Source organism: Stegostoma tigrinum, chromosome 28 (genome assembly GCF_030684315.1).
Source record: "Stegostoma tigrinum isolate sSteTig4 chromosome 28, sSteTig4.hap1, whole genome shotgun sequence".
Classification (NCBI taxonomy): Eukaryota; Metazoa; Chordata; class Chondrichthyes; order Orectolobiformes; family Stegostomatidae; genus Stegostoma; species Stegostoma tigrinum.
The window spans coordinates 27,665,887-27,693,824 of record NC_081381.1 but is presented as its reverse complement, the minus strand read 5'-3'; the positions used below and the strand labels follow the sequence as shown (position 1 = coordinate 27,693,824).

Below are 27,938 nucleotides of genomic sequence, written 5' to 3'. Positions count from 1 at the left end.
CTGCAGTTGAGTTCTAAATCAAGTATAGGTGTCAGCCATACTCTTTTTTGCACAGCAGGGACATGTGTGTATGCTTATCTTCCTGAAACTCTCCTGCCATAGGGTTTGATTTAAAATGTTTGGAGGCCAACTGAACGACACAGCGAGGTTTGCCTTTGTTCATGAGATGGTTCTTTTAAAAATGACGGGAACCAGAGCAATGACATTTACCAGGATTGGAAATTGACCAACTCCACTTACAGGGTGTGTGTGCATTCACCGTTACTTCAGCAATTTTAAACTAGCCTCAGAGTTAGCAATACATACAAATATAACACCTTCATCCAAGGTGTGGCAGCTCTCATTGGGGTTTGGCCTCAAGCAGCACCACACACCTTCCAGTAGATAATCAAGGAGGCTCTTCCTTTCAATAACACTCCTGTCAGTATTCATTGTGTGGAGTACTAAGGGACATACAAGCAATGCAGTCCTATTTCACTTAGGTAAGCTGACTAATTCCTCCCATGCTTACTGTTAGCTAGTGAAGCAGTTTTAGCATCCAGACCTGATGGAGATCTGCACATATTCTACCAACTAAATTGCATGAAATCAGGTCAGTCTTCAAATTTTTTATCCTGATCTCTAGTTTCTTTGGTCAGAACTTATTTAGTCAGAAGCATTTCAACCAATGACCTAACACTCAGCAGCTGAGGTGACAGATTGTACATCAGTATATAACATACTGCCCCGTGCCACAAACTGCGCACACCCCGCCCCCACCTAACCCCCGAAAAATATCTCTGCAAATGCAGCAAACATCATTCCTGGCCCCAATTTGAGGAGTTTTAGGTCTGTATTGTACAACGTTAGCCACTAGCTAATAAAAATATCCAAACGTGACAGATGGCATTTGATTAAATTTCAAAAAAGTAGTATTAAAGATGAAATATCGAAGTTGCATTTATGGAACATCTTGCAAAACCTTTATATTCCAAAGCACTTTAAGCTAATGACATATTGTTGGAACATAATCAATGTTGTAATAAAGCAAATGTACATATTGAATTTAGCAAAGTTACACAAACAGCAATGTAATAATGCTCTGATAATTTGTCTTTCAGCGTTGGTCTATGGATAAATATTGGCCAGGAGACTGGAGAGAACTCCCCTGCTATCCTTTAAATATTGCAATGCTGTGATCCTGTACAGCCACCTGAGAAGCTAACACATTACACTCTAAAGTAAGTTCGAGATAAGAGTAAATAACGCCAGAGCAAAAGCTGGGATGCTAAGTAATTCTTTATTTACAACAAATGCTCAGTGTCAAACTTTAAAACAAAGATTTCTCATTCAGCATGGGTTAGATGACAATCTGAGATTGATAAAAAGTTGTGTTGGGGTGGGGGGCGGGGGGGGGGGAGGAAAGGGGGCTAAAATAAACGTTTTAAAGCAGTCTGCAGACCGTTCACATTTACTTTTCAAACCCTCATTTTTAAATCGCAAATACTGCAATAAGGCACAGCGCCAATTAATCCACTTTACCAAACGTTCATTTGCCCTGATTTAAGGATGAGCAGGAATTCTCCCCATTATGAGACATCTTTATGATGCTCCCGCCTTCTCAGCTGTTTACATACTTTAATTTTTCCAGCTCCAGAAATATCGAAGGAATAATCGGTCGTTACGTATGGAAGCTCTCCTGTCACTTCAGGCTGAAAGGGAAATAAAAATAAGTCAGCATGACAGGGGAATCTGCCAGACCATCACTTCAGAATTTCAAGCTGTTCCAAAGTTTCTGCTCCATGGCAATGGAGATGAAACCTTGACTCACTGGCACCTACCCCTTGCTCTGCAGTTTACCTCTGCTGCTCTTCAATCACCTAGCCATTGACTGGATCAAAGGCCCTGGGCAACCTTAAACAGAAATAATAAACTGCCCTTTCCTGACACATTATTCTTGAAAAGTTTTGAAGTGATGAAAGAAACCCTGTGATACATCCCACCTAGACTTGTATGTGTAGAGTAGTCTTGCTTGTGATGTATGAAAAAGTGTCCAGACCCTATGGTCCAATATCTCAAGGCAAGTTTTATTCATGTGCACATTACAGGGATGGTGCAGTCCAGTAATCAAGTGCAAATGTCAGTGCTGTGTATACTTCATTTTGGGAACAAATAACTGCAGATGCTGGAATCTGTACTGAAAACAAAAATAGGTGGAAGTCACAGCAGGTCAGGCAGCATCCATGGAGAGAGAGTAAGCTTACATTTCACGGCAAGATGACTCTTCATCAGGGCTGATGTGAAGTGTGGAGGGAGCAGCATTTGTGCAATAATATTGGGAGATGGTGGCGTGCTGAAGGAAGAGAGGCTCCGATAGTACAAATTAAGTAATCAGAATTTGTTTTCAGTATGTTGTGCTGCTGCAAGATTGAAATCCACAATGGCCAGCGAATTTTTTTTTGTTTCTGGGCTTCACTTTTCCCTTGTGTACCTTTCGCTTACATTTTCTCCCCAGCTGTTTTTCTCGTATGCATATTTAGGTATCAGCATCACTGTGTTCAGGGATAATTATTGGCCAGGAACCAGGAGAAAAATCCTCTAGTCTTGTTCAAACGTTGTCCTCTCAGGTGGATGTTAAGGATCACTGTACCTTAGCCAAGCTGATGCATTGCAGTTATATCATTGGCATCTATCTGGCAATGGGATAATTGCCTAGATATGCCTTGCCCCAAAAAAACTGAAATCCATCCCAGTCAAAAACCACTATATACACAAGGTGTAATCAAGTGACACTTACTCAAAAACACTTGCTCGCTGATGCTCAGTTTTGGGTCCACAAGTGAGATGGAATGCTTGCCAGTTGCCTTGATGAATGCAGCTCCTATACCATAAACAGCTTGACACCACTCAGCACAAAGCTGACTCCCTGACTGGCATCCTTTCTAGCACCTTCTACATTTGCTCCCTCCACCACAGACACACAGTGGCAGCAGAGAGTGTCCCAGGTGCAAGATGCACTATCACAAACTCACTAAGATTCCTTAGGCAGCAGCTTCCAAACCACAGCCTCTGCAACCTAGAAAGATAAGCAGACAGATGGTAACGTCATCTCCTGCAAGTTCCCTTCCAAGCCTTGGAATATAATCACTATTCCTTCACTGTCACTGGGTCAAAATCTTGGATCTTCCTCTGTAACAGCTCTGTGGGTCAACTCATATCACATGGACTTCAATGGTTTAAGGCTGTGACTCACAATCATCTTCACAAGGACAATCAAGGATGGGCAATAAATGATAATCTTGCTAACAAATTAAAAAAGGTTATTATAAAGGATCACATCTCTACAACAAAATAGCTGGAAACAACAGTGAACTAAACATATTTACAGCATGGGCAAAACTAGCAAACAAACCTACCAGCCACGCCTGCATGCACGCCAAAGTGCAATTATCCAGCAATTACCCCAAGCCAAATACAACTGTATACCATTAACCCTGCAGATGCACCATTAACTAGTTAATACACCAGCTTTGCCCAAACACACCCTCGCAACACTACCTGCTCAACAGATGCAACCAATCAACGGCCCCTCACATTCTCACTAACAGAATCCATCTGAACTGACTCCATCCAACATGTACAGTCCATGAAGAAAATCAACTGTGCAACTATTTAATAATAATTCTTCAAATCAAAAGATTCAATATTATTTCAGCATTTGTTTCTCGGGTTCACTCAACAACATGGCTAGTGCAACAGCAGTGATCAGTAATATTCTAGGTGGGCAGATCACACACTCTGTAGTTCAGTAATCATGGTAGTTCACGTTCCACTTACCTGGTTCCTGAAAAGTGAATGGGGGATGGTGACTGCCCCAATCAGCAAGCAGTTAACCTGTTTTAGCCGGGCCACAGGAACTGGTGTTAGTATATAATACAATCTCTTCTCCAAATTAATCCCACGAATTATTCCTACAGAGGAAAGGTATTAAATTAATCCAAATAGTGAATATTTTGATGTCTTACAGCAAAGACCAAATCACACATGTAGCACAAACCTGCTCAACAGCATTCAATTTATTTTAATGGAGATCATTTGAGTCTAGGTCATACTCATCAAGTGCAAGTGAGGCACAATCACATAGCTCGACAGACCTGGACACAAAATTCCAGCCTTCAGTCAAGTTTTGGAGCCACTCTTGGCAGTTGTGTTATTGGACAGCACCCACTTATATGTAGGTTTAAAGTGCAAACTCATTTCATGTAGGATTCTTGGCCAGTTGAGCGAGGGAAAAAAATTCATCCCGTCGGTTAGAGCAGGACTGGGAAGGCACTGTCATTATAACCGCATACATTGTAAGAAGTGTGTGTTGCAGCTTGGCTCAGTTGGTACTATCCTTGTTGGTACACCATTCATCCAATTTGCGTGCACAATCTAGGTCTGCAGTGCAATACTGTCCTGAGACATTTTTGCACTGTCAGACAGTCATCTTTGTGGAAGACTTTAAACTTGATGAGGTGACAATGAAAGGGACAGCCTTTAACATCAAGGCCACATTCGACTGAGTGTGGCATCAAGGAAACCTAGGAAAACTGGAATCAAATCGTGAGGGGGTAAACTCTCAGCTGACTGGAATCATATGCAGCACGCAGGAAGATTGTTGTGCTTGTTAGAGGTCAGTCACTCCGCTCCAGAACATCTTTGTATGAGTTCTTCAGGGTAGTGACCCAGGCTCAACCACCTTCAGCTGCTTCATCAATGACCTTCCCATTGTAAAGTCAGACTTGGGGATGTTTGCCAATGACTGCACAATGTTCAGTGCCATTCGTGACTCCTGATACTGAAGCAGTCACTGTTCAAGTGCGACAAGATGTGAACAATTTCCAGGCTTGGGCTGACAAGTGGCAAGTAACAATCATGCCACACAAATTCCAAGCAATGACCATTTGCAATAAGAGACAATCTAATCACTGCCCCTTGACATCCAATGGTGTTACCATCACCAAATCCACCACTATCCACATCCTTGGGGTTACTACTGATCTCAAACTCAACTGGATTTGCCATAAAAACAGTGGCTACAAGAATAGGTCAGAGGCTGGGAATACTGTGGCAAGTAACTCATCTAACTCCCAAAGCCTGTTCACCATCTACAAAGGCACAAGTCAGGAGTGTGACTGAATACTCGTCTCTTGCATGGTTGGGTAGAGCTTCAATACCACTCAGGAAATTTGATACCATCCAGAGCAAAGCAGCCTGCTTAACCTGTACCATATCTACCCCCACCACCACCAACACTCAGTAGCATTAGTGTGTACTATCTACCAGATGCGCTGCAGAAATTCAAAGCTCCTTAGACAGTACCTTCCAAAACCACAAACACTTCTGTCTGAAAAGGACAAAAGCAGCAGATACATGGGAACACCATCACCTGCAAGCTGTGCACCGAGTCACTCACCACCCTGACCTGGCAACATAATGCCATTTCTTCAGTGTTACTGGGTCAATATCCTGGCATTCCCTCCTTAAGGTCATTGAGGGTCAACCTACAGCAGTTTAAGAAAGCAACTCACTATCACCCTATCGGGGGCAACTAGGGATGGGCAATAAATACTGGCCAGCCAGGGATGCCCATGCCCCATGAGTGAATAAATTAAAGAAACACAACTTAGGACACTTTTACGTTTTCTTACATTGACTCAATCCTTCCACAGTATTGACTAAACATTATTCCCCTAATGATACATTTAATACTTATAGGGCCTTGCTGTTGCATCTGAATACACAATATTGATGACATGACTGCAAAGGTAATTTGGTCACATGACAACACCATGGCTTGTGAAAGCAAATGGTATTTGATGGTATCTGAAAACCGGGTGACCAGAGTGTGTAGGATATGCCTGTTCCATGAATCCGAAAGCATTCGTGAGTACCAAACATTTGCACTACCGATGGCTATTTTGCACCTCAGCTCTGTTAAACTGCTAAGCTTCAGCACTGTACACTGGCGATGCAGAGAGATTGGATAGTGAACAACACACTTCTATCCAACAGGATGTGATCTTGTACAAGTCTCAGTACTTACCAATACCAAAACAGTCACATAAGGGAGGCTTTGGGAGCAATACAGGCCCATCTGCCTGGGAGCAGACAACATCTGGTATTCTGCATAATCCAACTAAGCTAGCATTGGCTGCATATAAAATGTTGGTAGGAGTTACATCACAATGTAGCACATGCAGAGCAACTGCACTAAATGGCACCTGGAAAACAAAAGCCAGTTTTGTTTTTAGAAAATTATCCATCGACACCCTGCAGCTCCACAGTGCATGCCAACATCCAATATTACTTGCATCTGGAATCCAACACTGTCCCACCCTACACAGGACCCAAAGTACTACATGGCACAACACCTAATACTACCTTTTAATTAAAGGGAAAATGATTTGAATAACAATGTTCAAAACATATTGCCTCCATTAAAGTTTAATTTACCAACTTCTTTTTTCAGTAGTAATGCTCCTGTCTAGAATGCTATAACTTTACTCCCCCCTCATAATCAGATATGCAGATCCCTCAATCGCACCAAGCTACACGACATTGAAAGCATCAATTCTAGGTCCAACAAGGGAAGTTCAAACAATATTAACTCGATTTTTGAAGAGAGGAGCACTATTACAAAGTAGCACTGCACATTACAAAACACATTACTCTGTCTGCTTATTTCAAAATCTTTTATCTCACAGTATCCTGATGGATAGTGAACTAAATTAGAAACAGAAAGTAAAGGGCAACATCCACAAGGAGGGGTGGGAGGACAATCTGCAGTCAAATAAGAGGATTCTAAAAAGGAATAACTGGAAGGCACCATATACAATCTTTTTTTCTGTACTTTACCTTAATGGAAAGGCAGTTGGGAAAAGTTGTTCTTGAAACCACAATAAAAACAGCAGACTGCTTCTAGCCACAATTTATATCTCCTCTTAAACCCACCACTCAGAATTCACCCCAAGTCAGTATCTAAAAATATCACTGTCAACTTGCCGTTATCTTCCAAATGAAGCTGGCAGATCACTTAGCCACCATTCCTCTGATTCATTATACATGCACATAATATATTGCTTTTGGAGTTTATGTCATGTTCAGAACAATCTAATTTCTATGCCATGATCTTATGTCCATCATGTTGAATTATATTGTATGTTGGTGGATGGATTGGCGCATTGGAGAGTGCACACAGTTTCCAAAAGTTAAATTGTCTAAAAAGGCTTCCCCGTCAAGCAGCAGAATTAACCTCAGTTCTCATAAAATAATGCATCCTGTGGTAAACTGCGTCACACAAAGCAAACACAGGGAAACACCTGTACTATGACTCATGCCCTATTCATTAAAACTTTCAGCTGACAGAAATAACTGGAGTTGAATGGGCAAAAGGAGTGCGGGTACCTGATAGGGTAGCATGCTGTGCAACAGCAAGGGACACCCAGTGTCTGATGGCTGCAGTTCGCTAAAATAACCCAGAAGAGCCAACTCCCTTAAGACATTGCTGCGGGACTTCCTGAAAAACATGGCAGCAGAAAGGTTCTGTCAGGACAGCAAGTTTCAGTTTTTTTTTGCATCTGTAAACACAAGTCAACAGTAGAGCTGGTAACAGTACATATATGAGAACTGTGAAGCTGAACCCACCAGGAAAGGATGAACTGTTTAAAATTGCATTGTGTTTTGATTGCGAAAACATTGTTACCACTGTAAGGGACAGCAATACCAGTGATCATCAATAAAAGATATCTAGAAATCAAAAAGGAAATTCAGAAGCATCTTCAGCATTCTGGGAATTTGGAATCATCGAGTGTTCTACTATAGAAGCATTTAAATGGAAATCCGAAAAGCATGTAAGGGAAGAAGGCAACAGAAGGTAATGGCGATATTGAGGAAGGACAGGAGGAATTTGCATTGGAGAATAAATGTCAGCAAGGCTTGGAGATGATGGTGTTCCTATGTTCCTGCTGTCTTTGCCTTTCTAGGTGATACAGGTCACAGGTTGGGAGCTACTGTCAAAGAAGCCTTGGTGAGTTACTGCAGTACATTCTGCAGGTAGTACAGATGTATCATGGTGGCAGAGAGTGTGGATGTTTAAACAACATTCTCTGCTTTATTACAAACTGGCTGTATTCATCTGTTGGGGAGGTTGTTACAATGTGCACATATTAACACAACAGAATAACTGACAGTTTTATACTTACAAACAGCTTCCCTCTCCCACTCCAGGAAACTCAGACTGAACACGCATCAACCTGTGTCCCCGGAATCCTCCATGCAGGGTCACATGATCCTCCTCTTCCTCCTCCTCCTCCTCCGATAAGCTAAAGGGCATCTTGAAATCTATCGGTTTTTGCTGAATGTGATGTTTTCCCTTAGTTTGCCATCCAGCTGCGGTCTGCACAAACTCTGGCGTGAGGAGCGGAGGATCCTGGTTCCTTTCAGCGCTGCCAAGCTGCACCACGTGGGTTGGGGCCAAGAGCCGAATCAGGTCAACCAAAATCGACAAACCAAATCCTATTGAGAAGAACAGGTTGGGGTGGGGCACAAAGAAAATTAGTCAGATTTGAAGGGGGACTAAGATCACAAGTATCAGGGGTACCTAGATGTGTATATATTAAAACACGCAAACCTTTGTGGAACAAACATTATATATTCTAGTCTACACCTTATCCCTCAGATAAGACTACTTGGGTGGGGCTAGTTTTACTCAATGTTCTAATTTTCAACATAAAAACATGTTTCTGATAAATTTCCTGGGTCATTTCAGAGAATAACAAAACCAATAATGTAGTATGGGATGCAGTCAGATACAAAATGCATTTTGCTGTAGTTGGTTCGCTTGCCAAGCTGGTTCATTAGTTTGCAGACTTTTCACTACCCTGCTGGGTAACATCATCAGTGCAGCCTCCGATGAAGCGCTGTTGCGTTTTCCCGCCTGGTATTTAAACTCTAGGGTGCATTGGAATTGATTCCTCATTTCCGTTTTTGCAGTGGTGTATACATAGGGTCTAACCCTACATGTTTATTGATGGCTTTCTTGGTGCAGAACTAAGCCTCTAGAAATTCCCACGCTTATCTCTGGCCTGTCCTAAGATCCTGATGTTGTCCCAATCGAACTGGTGGTTCTCCTTATCTGTGTGAATGGAGACAAGTGAGTACTGGTCAGGTCTGCTTGTTGCTAGTTGGTGTTTGTGTATTCTTGTGGCCAGTTTCCTTCCAACATAATGTATGTCACAGTCTTGAGACAGTCGTTGGACAGACAGGATGGAAACTGGCCACAAGAATACACGAACACCAACTAGCAACAAAAACACGTGAACAGTATTTACTCATCTCCATTCACACAGATAGGGAGAACCACCAGTTCGATTGGGACAACATCAGAATCCTAAGATAGGCCAAACAGACACAAGCACAGGAATTTCTAGAGGCTTGGTTCTCCAGCAAGGCGGCCATCAATAAAACGTAGAGTTGGAATTAGACCCTATATATACACCACAGCAAAAAAAAACCCGGAAATGAGGTAACCAATTCCAATGGACCCCAGAGTTTAAATACCAGGCAGGAAACACAACAGCACTTCATCAGAGGCTGCACTGATGATGCTACCCAGCAGGGTATTGAAATGTTTGCTCGGCAAACAAACCAACCACAGCATCCACAACCTGAGCTACAAACCTAATCAAAAACCTTAGACAAATGTAATTTGTTCACAACTCATAATAATTGATATAATCACAGAATACCTATGTAGAAGCAGACTATTCAGCCCAGAGTCCATACCAATCCTCCAAAGAGCAACCCACTCAGACCCACCCCACTACCCTTTCCCTATAAACCTGCCTTTCTCATGGCTAACTCGCGTAGCCTGCAAAGCCCGGGACACCATGGCAATTTCCTATGGCCAATCCAGCCAGTCTGCACATCTTTGGGCTGTGGGAGGAAACCCATGTAGTCACAGAGAGAAGGTGCAAACTCCACATAGACATTTGCCCAAGGGTAGATTTAAACGCTGGTCCCTGGTGCTATGAGGTAGCAGCGTTAATCACTGAGCCATCATGCTGCCCCTTAATGGTTGAAGGTGGAACTCCTAACCCATGAAGGTAATTCAACTTTACATTAAGTGAAGGGCTATTATTTCCTTTAAATCTATAACCAAAAATCAAATCAATATTAAATGTAACAATACCCAACAAAATAAACAAAAGCAGTAGACTGCAACATTATCAAAAGAGGTTTGTGCATTCAGTGTATATCAATACATCCCCGAATACCAAACACAATCTGTGCAAACCAACACCTTAGAAAATCAGCACTCTCAATAAACTGCCAAAAATTAAACACCTCAAATACCGCAAGTTTACTGTATTAAATCATAAGACCATAAGACATAGGAGAAGAAATCAGGCCATTTGGCCCATCAGGTCTGTTCTGCCATTCAATCATAGCTGATAATTTCCTCAAACACATTCTCCTGCTTTCTCCCCATAACCCTTGGTCATCAAGAACCTATCTCAGTCTTAAATGTATTCAATGACCTGGCCTCCACAGCTTTCTGTGGCAGTGAATGCCACAGATTCACTGCTCTCTGGCTGAAGAAGTTTCTCCTTATCTCCGTTCTAATATGCTTTCCCTTTACTCTAAGGCTGTGCCCTCGGGTCCTTGTCTCACTTACAAATGAAAACACCTCCCAACATCCACTCTGTCCAGGCCATTCAGTATTCTGTAAGTTTCAATTAGATCCTCCCCTCATCCTTCTAAACTCCAACGAGTATAGTCCCAGAGTCCTCAAACTTTTGTCACGTTAAGCTTTTCATTCCTGGGACCATTCTGGTGAACCACCTCTGAACCCGCTCCAGGGATCTCTGCAATATCCGAATAGTCAGTTGAGGCTGTGAGTGAGAATACTCTCTGCTGCTAAGTTTTATTTAAGGCAAAGTTGCATTAATATTTAAGTAATCTTTGCTGTAAAGTATAAAACAGCGATGAGTACATCCCCTATGTTATATTTCCATTACATGGTGCGTAGTAGACCTCTTGATCAAGTGGAAATTTGATTTCACACTTCTGGTCCCATAGGCACCAGTTAACAAAATGTTTGCTGTATTTAAATTGTACAATGGAGGCAGAGGCGTCCATAGAGTCTTGGAGCTGTACAGCATGGAAACAGATGCTTCAGTACAATACGTCCATGCCAACCAGATATTCTGAATTAATCTGGTCCCCACTGCCAACTTTTGGTCCATATCCCTCCAGACCCTACCAATTCATATATCCATCCAGATAGCTCTTAAATGATGTAATTGTACCAGCCTCCACCACTTCCACTGATAGCTCATTCCAAACACACACCACCCTCCGCATGAAAATGTTGTCCCTGAGGTCCCTTTTAAATATTTCCCCTCTCCCTCTCACCTTAAAACTATGCCCTCTACTTGTGGACTCCACTACCCTGGGGAAGAGACCTTGGCAGTTCACCTTATCTATTTCATTCATGATTTTATAAACTTCTATAAGGTAACGCCTCAGCCTCCAGGAAAAATAGCCCCAGCCTATTCAGCATCTCCCTGTAGCTCAAACCCTCCAATTTCAGCAACATCCTTGTACATGCCTTCTGAACTCTTTCAAGTTCCACAACATCCTTCTAATAGCAGGGAGACGAGAATGGAGTGCAGCATTCCGAAAGTAGTCTAACCAATGTGCTGTGCAGCCTCAGTATGATTTTCCAACCCCTATTCTCAATGCATTGACCAATAAAGGCAAGCATACCAAATGCCTTCTTCATTCTCCTGCCTACCTTCAACTTTCAAGGAACTATGAACCTGCACTCCAAGGTGTCTTTGTTCTGCACCTCTCCACAGAACCTTACCATTAAGTGGGTAAAGTCCTGCCCTGATTTGCCTTTCCAAAATGCAGCACCTCACATTTATATGTTCATCAATAAGGATTTGCCACAACAGCAAGAGTGTTAGGTCTTAATGAAAGGTATGAGAAACTATCCTAACTTCTGGACAGTCAGCATGTCTGGAGTGTACCATTTTCTAAATATAGGCAGTTAACCTGATAGAACGGAGGCTGCTAATTGGTGGGGACACTACCAAAAATAATTCAATTTTGCAACTTGCCACAGTGGCATTTGAACTCATGAGGTTTGACTGTTAGTTCAGTTTCAGAATCACAACTATTATGGTGCAGAAAGTGGCTGTTCAGCCCATTGTGCTTGCACTGACTCACTGAATGAGCACCATCACTTTGTGCCATTCTCCTGACCTTTTGCTGTAACTCTGCACACATTACTTCTGCTTAAATAATCATTTACTGCTTCTTTAACATCTTGATTGACCCTGGTTCCACCATACTTCCAGGCATGCATTCCAGAGACAAACTACTTACTGTTAGAAGAAAATTGTTTCTCATCATATTTACTACTTTTGAAAATCACGTTAAACCTGTCTTCGTGTCTTGATCCCTGTCCAAATGTCTCATGATTTTGACAATTTCAATCAAACGTACTCTCTGGCTTCTCCTCTCCCTTAGAAAATAGATCCTCTACAATCTCAGAAAGAAACAAAGATGTGCAGTGCCTTTTACGCTCGGGACCACTTTGAATCTTACAGTTGACAGCTGCCAACAGCTAAGGAATGACAGAAAATGAAACCTCCAATCAGGATAAACAAGTAGACCTGGGCTCTCTTCATCAGAAGTAGGAACTCTTCCTGGAGAATTTAAAATGCCATACATACTCCCCTGACGTGTCAGTCTCTGATCAGGTGCAGAAAATCTACACTTTCATAACTCCCGCCTGTCACATCTAGTTGGCAATTCAACTACTGCTTCCATTGTTGCATTGTGATCCATTCCCAAAATTTTGATTGACCTCTAACTTAGAGCTGGCCTTCTGCCAACTGACCTCAGGTAATTCTATAAATTAACATACCCATGATAGGGTGTTTCCAGTTGGAGGTGATGGATGCCAGGCAATGCTCTACACAGTTAGGAGGTCCACACTTTTGGGTCTAACCTGTGCTTAATCTCTGTGACTCACATATGGGTTAGGCTTCCTTACAGAAGCAGTGTGTATTCTATAAGACTCCATGTGGAGTGATTATGTGCACTGTGTTAGACACAAAATGACTTCTGAAGCAGAGTCGAGGCCCGAAACATCAGCCTTTCTGCTCCTCTGATGCTGTCTGGCCTGCTGTGTTCATCCAGCTCTACACCTTGGTATCTCAAAATGACTTTAGCTGTGTTTTGATGGCGTTGCTGCTGTCATAAAACAGATTCAGAAACAAATAAAAATTTCCAGTCAGCATAATGTTAACGCACAAATCATCACTGGGGGCAAGTACAACAGCAGCAGATTTAGGTAATTAGCTATGATGTCAAGGAATGCACAATTCACTGCTTCTATAGCCTCTCCCAAATGGAAGCAAAGTGCGGGACAGGAACGAGTCAGAAACTTGTTTAGTCATATGAACAATAAAAAAAGCCAGCAGAGTAGAAGGCTGAGAGTAGTAGGGATAGTATGGTGGAAAACAACTTTTGCACGAATAATCTCCACTATCTCTTAAAGTGAACTATTTTAGCAGAAAAATGCGTGTTTTTAATATAATGCCTTTCTTAACATTCATACCTCAAGACATCTCATACGCCTGTTACAAAGCAAAATTTGACACTGAATCACTTAAGTAAGCTCAGTCAAAGAAGTTAGTTCCAAGAATCACCTTAAAAGGGAGAGAAAAGAAAATGGATAGAGGCAACAGTGTGGAACTGGAGGAACACAGCAGGCCAGGCAGCATCAGAGGAGCAGGAAAGCTGACGTTTCAGGTTAGGGCCCTTCTTCAGAAATGGGGTCCCGACCTAAAACATCAGCTTACCTGTTCCTCTGATGCTGCCTGGCCTGCTGTGTTCCTCCAGTTCCACACTTATCTCTGACGCCAGCATCAGCAGTTCTTATTATCTCTAAATGGATAGAGGTATTGGGAGGGAATTGCAGAGCTTAGGACCTTGGCTGCTGAAGGTATAGTTGCCAATGGTAAAGTTATTAAAACAAAATTGGAATCCATGCATGAACCAGCATCCGTCAGGAGGGTGGAAGACAAAATTACACACAACAAAAAGCAAAATGAAGCAAATGAAATCTATCGCCAATACTTGTTAGATTTCGCTCAAGAGCTTTAGTCTGACCTTTAACCCAGCCCATGGTGTTTATGACCAAAGGTGTTTCCTTCTTGCATCCAGCATATAGATACTTTGCAGTTTCCAGATATCGATCCAAGTCTCGCTCACAGGACACATCACCATAATACACCATCTTACGGGGCTCACACTGGTGCATGTAAGGAGGGCCTGTAAAAGGGATAGAACAAAGTATAGCACACAAGTGAGAGCAAGCACAAAACACAAGGGACAGCAGCATTGAAGATTTTGTTGTTAATGGCTATCTTAACCATGTCAAAAACTAAAATGAGCATGGAGGATATACTCTGTGCATGCTTTTGAAGGCAATTGGGATACACTGGTTACTCTCTTCAGCTCCACATTGTTTTGCTACTTGTGACATTCTGGAGTAAAACACTTGTTGCTGGTCCAGAGTTCCACAGACGTTAATGACATTGAGCTAATAAAATACCAAGACTTGGTATTGCCTTACTGAATTCTGGTTAGCCCAATCTGCTTGGTATCAACTGACATAGCTGATACATAGGGCTTGACAAAATATCAGGATTACTCAGCCAGATGACTGAATCAACAACCTGCCTTCTTCTCTTTCCTGTGTCAATCTTTCCAATAACCTCTAACAATTTTTACGCCAGTATTTATGTGCCTTTCCTTCCTCACCTTCCTTCAGATCTTCCCTCCAAACCATATCTTACTGGGTCTCCTCTTCATCAGCAGTGCCTTGCGTGGGGTCTCTGCCTTTTCTCAATTAAATTCAGCAAAAGTCTTTGTTTGTTCAATCACCTGAGCAGTCTGCCATTTGTTACTTCTTCTGTCCAGCCAACCCTCTATCTCCTCCAAACTCATTTCAAAGTCATTTAGCAAGCTGATCTCCATTTTCTAGAAGCTCAAAGTCTCTCATTCATATAAAACGACATTCCTAACACAACTCTCAAGTCTTTTCCGTCTTTCAACTTTCCAGTTAGCTACAGCATCTTCTCACCAAATACAGATTTTGCCAATGATATTCTTGTTTTTGTTGTACTTCTCCTAAACAACTGTATTTTGACACCTGCTCTAGCTCCTTTACTTCCATGAATATCAAAATATTTCTCAACAATTCTGACACTTGCAATTTACTTTTGCAAAGAGTGGCATGGTGGCCCAGCAGTTAGCACTGCTGCATCACAATGCCACGGACCTGGGCTCCATCACACCTTCGGGTGACTAGAGTTTGCATGTTCCCTCTGTGTCAGCGTGGGTTTTCTCTGGGTGCTCTGGTTTCCTCCCACTGTCCAAGGTTGGGCAGGTTAGGTAGATTGGCCAGACTAAATTGCCCAGTGTCCAGGGATGTGCTGGCTAGGTGAACTAGCGGTGGGAAAGGTAGAGTTACAGTGTAAGGGGGTGGGTCTAAGTGTGATATTCTTCAGGGAGTCAGTGCAGACTCTATTGGCCGAATGGCCTGCTTCCATGCTGTAGGAATTCTATGACCGGAAACGTTCATTTTCATTGAAATCATGCCTAACGTTAATGGTGCATTTGCTTTCGTAATCCATGTTTTGCAATTTCTACAAGTGTTTTGTCATGTGTAAAGCTGATGATGAATTCCTCTTCCAATTACAGATTATTCCCACACTCTACAGGCTACTCCTATGTATAGTATGTATGCTTATCCTATGTATACAGATTTCTTCTAACTCATCCAAAGGGTCTGTTTCCATGCTATATTACGCTATGTTTCTATCATCTCTTCAGTTTGCTCCCATGTCATTTGGCATTGCCAAGAGTTTCACCCAATCAACTCAAACGAATGCTTTTTCAAAATCCATAAAGGCATAGGACGTTGTATTTTATGTTCAATTAACCTGTCTGTCTATGTATCCAAGGTTGTGCTGAGAAATATAACAAAGAGTAAGTAACAGAACTACAATGGAGGTGACCAATTTGGATTCCAGGGAAGGAGAGGAATGAGGGAAGCAATTGGAATTAAAAGATTGAGTGAATAAATGGAGTTTAGTCAGGAAATGTGTGTTGGTTTAACAAACAGCATATCAAAAATAAGTAGATATACATGTACCAGTACAAAAGACAGCTACACCAGCAAAATCATTGCAGCAAGCTAAGGCTGCATCAGAATAGAGGGACAGAGATTTGCCCCTTTTAATCCATCTTCCCTCTCAATGTGCACATCACAATTGTAATGGTGGATCATGAAACAAAAATAGAAATTGCTGGCAAAACCCAGTAGATCTGGCAGCATCTGTGGGGAGTAAGCAGTGTTAACAATTCAAGTCCAGTGAATCTAAATCAGAACTACAGTTTCAGGTTTTCAGCATCCGCAGTTCTTTGCTTTATTATAGTAGGCTGGTATTTGGTTGAACGGCTTCTCTCAGAAAAAGGGTGAAATTTGGAGATGAGAGTCAGTTTGCCATATTTTAAAATCTCAAAATAAAAACGAGGCTCCCAATGGGTGCAATGATAGAATCTGGTTCTAGAGTTACTCTCTCCCTTAATGTGTAACCTTGTTCTGCACTATTTGTAATGGAGAACACCAGCACTTTGATCTACAGCCCGTCCACGTACCTAAATATTACTTAAAATAGACTACTTACCAAGAATTGGTTCAGTCACCAAGTGTAATGCCATGCAGCCAGGGGGGCTGAACTCTGTCTGACCCAAGTCAAGCTCCAGAAACTCCACACATGGAATACTATATGGTGAAAGAGAGCATTCATTTTTATTTGACACTTGGCAGATCAGACTCAAATCTTTATGTTGATAAAATTATAAAAGGAACACAGCTTCTTGGGTTTTTAAAAGTAGGCATAGACTACCAGAATAATTCATGATAAATCAATGCAAAAGCCTGTTTAAGCCATAGTCGCCCAAGACTACTTGCAATTCAGGGTACCTTGCTATCGAATCTCAGAATTTTTTACAGCACCAAAGGTGGTCATTTGATTGCCATGCCTGTTTCAACTCTTTGTAGGATCATTTTACCTTGGGTCACTTTTTTCCCATTCACCATGGCACTACATGCTCTTTCTTTTCAGATAGCAATCCAATTCCTTCCTGAATGTCTGAACTGAAACCGCCACCACCACGTGCCAGATTCTAAATGAATGAAAATCCTTTCCATGTTGCCATTGTTTCTTTTACCAAATATGTCCTCTTGGTCTTGCTTCTTCCACCAACTGGAATTCTTTTTACCTCACAACTACTTTGCCCAAGCTCTTATGATTTTGAGTACATCTATTAAATCTCCTGTCAAAGTGCTCTCTCCAAGGAAAACTGCCCCACCTTCTCCAAAACGCTCTACAGAACTCAATATTCACATCCCTGGGCCATCGCAGTGGATCTTTTCTGCATTCTCTCTAAATGTGGTCACATTTTTCCAGAGATTGAACTAGTGTTCTGTACAAGTTTAACATAACTTCCTTTTATATTTTAAGCCCTAATAATAAAGCTTTCTCAACCTATTCTGCCACTTTCGTGACTTATGCACATACATAGCAGGTGCCCCAGCTCTAGACTGGTACTATTTATTTTAACTTTGTACCTCTACGTATTAAGTTTACTTTGCCTCTTGTTCGATCCATTGCACCAACCTGTTTACATTCTTTTAAAGTTTACGCCATCCTCCTCATAGTTCACTATTCTTCCAAGTTCACATCATATTTTGAAATTGTGTCCCTTGAACCAAGGTCTGGGTTATAAATATACATCAGCAAGAGCAAGAATCCAAACACCAACCCCATATAACTTCAATATAAAATCTCCTCCAATCCAAAAAAGATATTACTTAACTAATACATTCCATTTCCTGAAATTCAATCCATTTTGTATCCGTGTTGCCAGTTTACCTTCTATTCCTTGAATTATAATTTACATGTCTGTTGTGCAGCATTTGTCATAACATCAACTGCATGACCTCAAAGAAACACCAACAAGACAGTAAAACGCAATTTCTTTTCCCCCCCCTCAATAAATTTGTGACGGCTTTCTTCAGTTAACTGATATTTGCCCAAGTGACTATTCATTTGCCTGAAATTAATGTTTCTTGAAGCTTCTTGACAACAAAGTTATAACTGGCCTGTAATTGCCGGGTTGATCTTCAACAAATATAAATCTTGAATCTTCTTACAAAGTGCATGCTAGAACCATAACAGTGTCCATCTCCAGGATTATGCCATGATGGGAAACTTAAATTACAATCAGAGACTTGAGACACTGAATCTATATTCACTACAGCAGAGGAAGCTGAATAGAGATTTACAAGTTTTAAACGTACACCATTTTTGATCTGTTGAACAGGGAATGTACAACTACACCCAATCTGAAATAGTCTCAAATACAGTAACTTCTTCATGAAACAGTTTTCAAAAATACGGCCTACTTATTTGCTTTAAATATTACCACTGCAGTTGGAAGCAAGATGCAAAAGTTTTGTATAATTATTTCACAATTTTTGTACAGTAAAAAGGCCTGTTTTCCATTCTCTAGAAATTCTTGGATCAGGTTTTAGATTCATCCTTTTTATCTTGGGATGTGCTCCTCCTACTGTTGACCAAGAGAACCCACACCAGCACTCTGCAAGGTCAACAACAGTGACAGATCCAGGGGACCGCCTCAGTGTCACTGGTGTGCTCACTTGATCCAGGTGGCCGACCAGCAGCTTGACAGCTCGAATGCTGATCAACGCTATCTCATTCCACATACTGTAGGCCCTTCAATTTGCCAGAGGGCTGTGTGCACGATGGTGAGGCAGAGTTCTATGAAGGTGGTGCAGGTCAGCATCCTATTACTCAAAGCTCAGCTACTGATTCCTCCACTAGAAGGGAGTAGCTGTCTGGTAATGATATAAGCCCTCCAACCAATTAGCATCAGCAACCTGGTCATTGCAGGCATGAAACAAATTATCACCAGTGGGCATGGGGAAAACCAAACTTGCAAAATAAAAACAAACTGACTATAGTTTTGGGATTATTTTGCAGATTTATTTTATAGCATCAAGGAAATCCAACCAAGAAAATCCATACCTGTTGTCTTTAATTCTTTGGCATATCAGTGGCCATGTTGAGGACACACTTACATTGAGTTTTAGTTATTTTAGATTTGTGTTATGCACTGGGGCTGAAAAGTTTGGATTTAGAATGCATTTTATGATGCTGTTCAAAAAATGAGAAAACTCACTTGCTACAAGTAGTTTCAATTTAAGCATTTGTTTCCAGGAACATTCCTATTACTTAAAAAAGGGTATTCTGCAAACACTGTAGTGGAGATGTCAGTAATGAAGGATCGTCAATTTAAACACTAAGAAAATAATGAAATAAATCAGAAAAACGGTTTTTACAATCAAAGTTTTAGTTGCAACATTGAACGCATTATCCTAGGAAGTGGTTATGACTGATACATTTTAAAGGAGAATTAGACAAATATTTGAAACAGAAAATCAAAATCACCAGGAGAGAAGGGGGCGATGGTATTCATTTGGAGAATTATAGGAGTCAGTTGAGGAATGGAATTAAATTTGTACTACTGTAATGAGCTGCTCAGGTATGAATAGTCTCCTCTGCTGGAAAATTCTATGCAGTGCTTCCCTGTCCTCAGGTGCACTTTCTGCCAAGGCAGGAATCCTAGACCTTTGGGTTACCTCCTCAGGTTCAGGAACCCCAAAGTCATGATCTACTGCCCCAAGTAGCTTTTCGCAGGTCAAGAACTAAATTAGGATACTGCTGCTGTGTGGTTCACAGATTTTAATCTGCTCCCAAACACCCAGGACTTTAACTATCAACAGCAATTCAACATGAGACAAACTACCAACCTTTGGGGATTAATGCAGTTCAAGTCCTGTTATTGTTAGTAACGTAACATCAAATGTTCAAATTCAAACTCTAGACACAGCTTTCACTAACTGTTCTGGGATTAACACTAGAGGTCACAGGATTTTGAAACTTACTGATTTAGAAATGAATTCAGGAGATATCTGCTGAAGGTTGACTTTCCAAAATTCTTTCCTCCACATACCAAGATAATGGGACATCTATCATCATCTTCTGCAAGAAAGCAAAAATATCCACAACAATTACTGCATCAATATCATATTTAACTGCCCCTAGCTGATCCAACAAATCATTCTGTACACATCTACCCTCTCACTTCCAATTTCTGGCTCACTAAAATAATTCCAACACCAGACCAGTACAAACATAATAGGCTATGCCTACAATTTCTAAAGCTTGTTCTCAGAACTGTGAAAAATAATCACTAATGCTCTTCTGGAATTAAATAATTACATGCAACAGCAAATAATTAGATAAAACAGTGGCAGAGTGAAATGGACAAAGGCATGGTCAAGAAAAAAAGTGGTTTATGTGCATTTTGTAACAAAACTGTTACGTTTCTAATATATCAGCACATCACTGACATCTTACCCAGACATGTGTTTAAAAGTTCCTGCACAGTGGCAATCCAGCTGTCCGACATAGTTACCCCCTGATCATCAGGGAGGGGAATGACTCCAATTGAGGTCAAAGCTGAGCATTCAAGGAATGAATGTTTTCCAGAATTCAACTTCTTCTGAAAGTGAGAATCAAAACCAAACATTAAGTTCATCATAAAGCCTGCATCAGAAATAAAATTATACTCACAGCTAGGCTACTACAGGGGCATTGATATTGTTACTGACAAAATTAAATACAGGTCTAAAGAATTCAGGTCTTCAGTTGGTAAATAAAGAAAAAAAAAGGAACCCAGTGTAAGGAGGAAAAACGGGAAATTGTTGGGTCTTAGGGATAGTGTTCCCAGCCTAAGGCTTTGTTCCACAGTGCCTGTCCTTCACCCTGTTTTTACCAGCCCAACCGTCTCTAACCTGTTGGCAATAAAATACTGGTCACTAACTGAATAAATGCATAATGTGATTCACTGCAGTTTTGATAGATTCCTGCTGCAGTGCCCAGAACTGTCCCGCACTTTCTAAGTTATCCTCGGCTCCTATCAAAATCAGCACAACCTCTGGGCACTTGCATCAACTGTTCTTGCTGAGGATTGGATTTTGAAAAAATTACTTCACCATTATTTACAGCTCTTAATCCGGGCAGTTTGAGTCAGTGTGACAGTACGAATGACTTTTATTCAGTGCTACTGATGTATATTTTTATGGTTAACACGCAATTGTTTGTATTCTACCTTACAGAAGTAACTGAAGTTCAAAACTACTTCTTTAGCTGGAGTGTACATCAGAGCATCCTAAATAACTTCAGATATGTGACTATGAATCTATATAAATGCAGACCTGAGTTATCATTTGCTAAGCAACTTCATACCGAATCGAAATACCTCTAAATCTTGAGATGTCATTATTTTCAATCAACCTTTTCAGACACCGAGACTGCAACGGTAGTAGATTCGCCAACTTTAGGTACATTTAAGTCATCATTGGATAAGCATATGGACGTACATGAAATAGTGTAGGTTAGATGGGCTTCAGATTGGTATGACAGGGTGGCACAACATCGAGGGCTGAAGGGCCTGTACTGTGCTGTAATGTTCTATGTCTAGAGGCAGTGGGATTTGAACTCTGACCATCTGGCCGAGAGGTAGGAACACTGCTACGTGCCACAAAACCTAATACGTGTATTCTATCTAATTAGGTCCCTTTTTAAGACATACCAGCTATACAGGAATTGGACCTGTATTTCTGGTGCCACCCTGTATGCAAATCAATTATCTAGTTACCCAAGCTAACCAACCTTGTTTTTTGCTGCATCCTATATCTAACAATCTCATTCGGAGCAAGCTAACCAACACAATAGAATTTTTATTTTGCTAGAAAACTGGGCAAGTTTTCAATTAGTTTTGGTACCTGATTGCTGCAAGATGCTACCCAACACTTCTTGATGTCTGATATCACACAATTCAAATACCATTCCCTATGAGTTTATGACCAGTATATATCTTCTGATGCTTGTAGGTTTTAGATTAGTCCCAGCAGGACCAAAGCATGAGGTACATACATAAATTGAAAGTGTTGCAGAACCACAGGTAATAACGCTATTACTCCCAGCCAACACACCCGACAAAGCTCATCTTATGAATACACACTTGCAACACTCACACATAGCACAAAATCCAGAAAACATTTTCATCTTAAGCCTCTAAATCTCATGAATAACTCACTGGATGTGAAGTAAAGATTTCCCTGTACTCTGGGAAGCTAGACAGATAAACAGTGCCAGGGGTGTCAAGATGCTCGAAGAGCAGAACTGAGCATGAAGACGTCACTTCCTTTATCAAATTGTGTCTTGATGCTGCAATGAAGAGCCACAGATATCACAAGCATTGTTTAAACCTAGAAATTCTCTCATCTAAATTTCCAAATGCAGGTAAAGGACAGACTACAAACAACCAATTAAAAATATATTATTGTACGATATATATTATTTGGACTAAGCCATGGAAAGCACATTTCAAAATTTTCAGGTGACACAAAGCTCCAAGGCACAGTTAACAAATAGGAGGATGGTCACAGAATTCAGTAGGACACATACAGGCTGGTGGAATGGGCAGACGTGGCAAAGTTTCATTCAGAAGTGAGGAATTGTACATTTTGGTAGGAAGAGGCAAGCAATCTAAATTAATAGCTTCATTTAAGATGGCATGGCAGGCTGAGAAAACAGTTTTAAAAAATATGAGACCTCTAAACAAAGACATAATGTACTGAAATAAGGACATTATGACAAACCTTTATAAAACACTGATATTTTCACAAAAGGATTGTTGGGTGTAATTCTGGACACTATGCTTCGGAAAGATGTGAAGGCCTCAAACAGGGTGCTGAAAAAAACACTAGATTGGTTCTAGAGATGAGGGACTTAATCATGATGATCATTTTGAGAAATGAAGATAGCCCTACTTACAGCAGATGGTGGTGTGAAAATTTGATAAAGATATTCAAAATCATGAGGGGCTAATTACAGTGACTCTCAATATGGGGTCCACGGAACACTAGCAGTCTGCAGAGACTTTCTAGGGGATTAACAGAACCTAAAAAAAGGAAAAAGATAATAATGAATAAGATGCCACCTACTTTGCATAACAGAAGTTAGTGTTAGTGTTTATACAAGGAGCTGATAAGGTGTCTAACCCTGTCCACAACTTCCAAATACATGGCTGCCTTCATGGTGATGGGTGGCTTGGTAGCCAAGGATTTCAGTGGCATTTAGTTTTGGTGTGAGGTGTAGAAGGGAAGATTAGCTGTTATCAAACCAGGGGACAGTCAATTTGAGAAGCAGCATTATAAATGATCCCTTGCCTACTGAGCAATTATAGCATTTTCTGTGTATTAATTCCCTGTTGCTGGTTTGATCTGTGGAATTGTGGAAACACTGCCAGTTGGACCTCCATCTTTCACCACATTTCAATAATAAAAACTCAGGGAAATTAAGTATCAAATTGGGGTGGATATTGATAAGATATTCTAAGGATATTGCAGTACTCACTTGAACGCGTCAAAATCGGAGGGAAGAAAATTGGCTGCTTAAGGCAAGTTTTTTTTTAAAAATGGAGAATTAACACAGTAACCTATCTTCAGCCTACTAAATGGCTAATTATGGTTGTTGATACTATTTGGATCACTGGATGCTTGTTTTGAAAGTGATCTGTGGACTGACGGCTTGTTAACGGCAGATAAACCCAATCTTTAAACACAAAAAGCAGTTCACCTAAAATGCAATAACTCTGGTCCCACTCTCCCACATATTCCCCAAGGGGCTGTAAATTTCTCTTCAGATAATTATCCAATATCACTTTGAAATTCATGATTGAATGTGTGTCCACCATCAGGTAATGCATTCCAGTTCCCAAGTGCTAATTGGGTAAAAAGGTTTGTCCTCATGTCATCAATAATCCTTAACTTTCCAGTAGCAGCCCAGTGTCATTTGGAGAACAATTTCAAACTTTTACATTGGAAGCATTTCTAAAGTTCTGGAAAGCCTTGCTGTAAAGCCCAGCTCTAACTTTTAGCTGATTTCTCCAAGAACGAGATTCCACAACCAGCAGAAGCATGTTTTGCTATCTACTCGATTTGTTCCCTGTAATATACTAAACAGTGATCAAACTACCCTTTAACCTTCGCACCTCCAGTTTGTCTCATCCCTCCTTGAAATGTAACCTTGGATTTCAATACATCATGCCAGTAAACCTACACTGCAATCCCTCCAAAACCAAAATTCCCTCTTAAAGTCTGACGCTCACAGAACTCCATGGTTTTTTTTTATTGCTGAAATGTACTTCTAGTCCGTGTATCCAATCATCTGCTGCTTCTAACTTTTTAGCTTATGTAATATTCACTGTTTTATTCTTTACAGGCTTAAAAGTGGATATCACACTTGCCTTCAATAAAATCAATTTCCCAGTTTTACTGTTTTGCTTAATTTATTGATACCTCTAATTTTGTGCCTCAATCTAAATTTATTAAAATGGGCAGCTTCAACAGGATAAGAAGAGTAACCCAGTCTGTCCTGATGTTGATCGTTCAGTATCCACTAATAAATGCTGTGGCAATTACTCCACTTCCCTGTTTACGATTACAGTGAATGGATACAGCATATATTTGATGTCTTCGTTGATGGCCTGTTTTTCTCCACGAACACCGGACCCTTACCTGCTGGTACATGCTGCCGGAAAACTGCTTTCACCTCCATTTTCATCTCTCGCTTGGTACGGCCTGGTTTACAATGAGGCAGTGCTTCAATGCTCAGGGCAGTGTGTGTGGGTAAGGAGTACAGGCAATATGCAGGCTGGCCCTGTCCAATTGTAAATCCTAACACTTCGACACTCCCATACAGACAAGTCATGCGACATCTTCCTTGAAATGTCAACTTCTGCAAAAAGAAAAAGGAGCAATTGAGAACACTGAAAACCATGACAAAAGAATGCCTTCAATTCTAAATAAGGAATCCAAAGCTGGATCTTCTTCCAAATGTCAACACATGAGCCTGTGCATGAAGTGCTGGAGACAGGCAACAAAGGGGTACTGTACTCCAGTAAGTATAAGCACATAAAAGAAAATGAGAGGTCTGAAGTCCAGTGAATTCAGCAGTTTCACTGAAGACAGACTACGGTGAAAATAAAAATAATTCCTCCTACCTGTGATGGGGACATGAGGACAACTGCCTGCTCATTCCCAATGTTCACTGCAGTGAGTGACAGTCTTGTACTAGCTTCAAGGGAAGCAGCATCATCAATGAAATCTTGAGATGATTCACCGTTGTGAATCCCATTAAGAGCAAATGAATCTGTATACAACTGCTGACATTCTCCTTCTCCATTGGCCTCCAGTGCTTGGCAAGCATGTTTTGGCTGAGTCTTGCTTTCTGTAAGTGAACCGTTAACCTTTCCATCTGTATTATAAGGAGGGGATTCAGTATTATTTTCTTCTTCCTCATTTTGCTCTTCATCTTGTTCTACGGCATTTGATCTTTCAGTCTCATCACCATCACACACTTCTTCTGTACTTTCCCAAACTGCAGCATTCTTTGTACTCCGTTTGTGGTAGGGTCTTTTTACTCCTCGGCGACAGGGTGCAAGCAGACAACAGCTGCGTGACAACACACTCAGTTGCTTAGGTCCTGACACATCAGTCAACACCAACATGGCCTTGCGTTTCCACCTACGGCGCCGAGCTGCTGTGTTAACAGCCTGCTTCATACACACTGCCCCTGAGTTACTGATCCTCATCTTGTGTTAATGCTCATACAATCCAGCTGTTTATAGCAGAATTGAGATTAAAAATCAGTCAATTCTATAACTCAGTTTGAAAGACTCTGTAATCAATGAATTTGTTATGGAAACTTACTGAACATTAATCTCCAGACCTGACGGTAGCTCAAAGTACCAATATGACCCAATTACACCCTGAAGCATCAAAATCTTCTGAAATACCCCAAGATCTCCAGGAACTCTAAGCAAACCCAATTATTCTTGAACAAATTCATCTCAACAACTCAAAATACCCCAATTACAACCAGATATTTTTTCCCCATTCCACCACCAAACCACAACCCTTCTATCTCTGACATAATGCCCTCATCACACTATACCCCACATTGTTGTTGTTCCTACAACTCCTCAGACTGATTAGCTCCCACAGCCCCACTTCAAAGAATTTCCCCACACCAATCCCACCACGCGACCTCTTTTTAGTCTTTGACACGTTAGCCCCTTCTAGTACATCTACACCCACAGTACATAAAATCACTTTCTTAACCGCATGTTAGTCATCCATGTATGTGTGTGCTCTGCACCATCCCACCACACTTAACTTGCACCCTGGGTCACCATGCATCTATCCCATCCATCCTCCCTCCTTCCCACCCTCCTGTCCTCTTCCAGTTCCCCATCCACACTCCCCTCATCCCTTTATCACCACTTTTCATGACCAGGTAATTGTATTCTATAGTTATGGTCAAGTGTATCTCTCTCTGCACACTTACTACAGTCAGATTAAAATAAATCTGCAGAGATAAATAATCAATCTGGGTACAGGTAAACATGTGTATATCTGCAGGTTTATTACTCCCACCCCTGTTTAGGTATCTCTACAAGTATTCCTGCTGCTGGCAGTGTAATTACACATTTCGAGAGTAAGTAGGCCTTGAACCCAGGTCTCTTGGTTCAAGAGTAGGGAATACGACCAATGCATCACAACAGAATCACTTCCACCAACGATTGTCTGCTGAAACAGGAATCATCTACCTGGGTGAAGTTTATCATGTGAATTGCTGATTCATCAGTCCTCCCACTAACCACTTTCTGCTCCCATGCTCACCACCCACCATCCTACTCTTGTCCCGTGACCATCTCCTATTCCCTTCCTCTCTCCAAACTCCACCTCATCATCTTTCCCCTCACCATTTACCAACTTGTCCAAGTCCACTCCATTCCCCTTTCATCCTACCTTTCCACTTGCTCCAACACCCTCCTCTCCCCTTCCTCTGGTCCCCGAAAATCTTCATCACCTCGTCCCTTTCACCCCACACACTTCCTGCGTATTCACTCAATCTCCTCACCTCCCCCATCACCAACTCATTTACTCGAGTATCTCCCGTCCCCTTTTATTTTCTACCACCCAAAGCCCACCCTTTTCCGCCTCCTGTACGCCCCATCTCTCCTGTCCTCCACCCCCAACCCGCTTGGGTACATTTATCACCTTTTTCTTTCTTCCTCCCTCCACAGAACCACCCGGACACCCCCTCTTCTCTTCTGGCCCCCTGCATGTGAAACGCCCTCCTCTTCGACCACGCACGGAGCGATATTGATTCACTGCCCCGTTACCTTGCTCTTTTTCTTCTCCGTACCCCAAACTATCCCTCTCTCTGTATCGGTGCGTTATTCATAAGCAACAGGCCCCGTTCACATTACCACCCCCTACCCAACCCCCAATCATTCCTTATGACCGGCCCTATTCGCCTTCGCTCTGGCTGCGAACAAAAATAGAAAGAAGCGCTACAAACTCAGCCTCCACCTCCTGGCCTAATCGTACTGGCTCCAGCCCCCGCGGCTTCCGAAAGGATGCGGCGCTCAGCAGCCTCCGTGTACTCCGAGTCAGTTGTTTTTTTTATTACGACCCCTGGTGGTCGGAGGACCCAGTGAATTAGCAATTCACTCACAATAAACCTCACCCAGGATAGATGATGGGATTCCTGTTTCAGGAGACCATCATTGGTGGAAGCGGCATCCTTGAGGTGTATTGA

General features: G+C 41.5%; 1 protein-coding gene across 5 annotated transcripts; it reads right to left on the bottom strand.

Annotated features, from left to right (window-relative positions):
• Positions 1–1,260: 1,260 nt before the first annotated feature.
• nol9 (nucleolar protein 9) lies at positions 1,261–27,812 on the bottom strand. Of its 5 annotated transcripts, none has more exons than XM_048561716.2 (13): positions 27,710–27,812; positions 25,333–25,949; positions 24,848–25,067; positions 22,363–22,493; positions 20,619–20,763; positions 20,144–20,240; positions 16,797–16,894; positions 14,212–14,373; positions 8,226–8,538; positions 7,429–7,540; positions 6,068–6,245; positions 3,817–3,950; positions 1,261–1,691 (listed from the first exon to the last, which is right to left on the bottom strand). In XM_048561716.2, exons 2-13 carry the CDS (start codon positions 25,921–25,923, stop codon positions 1,569–1,571), a joined length of 2,304 nt encoding a protein of 767 aa, XP_048417673.1. In that variant the 5' UTR covers positions 25,924–25,949; positions 27,710–27,812; the 3' UTR covers positions 1,261–1,568. The 5 variants fall into 5 exon arrangements, with proteins under 5 accessions (XP_048417673.1, XP_048417678.1, XP_048417674.1 ...); XM_048561721.2 differs by having other exon boundaries at positions 20,619–20,760; XM_048561717.2 differs by having other exon boundaries at positions 27,699–27,804.
• Between the last annotated feature and the right edge of the window lie 126 nt (positions 27,813–27,938).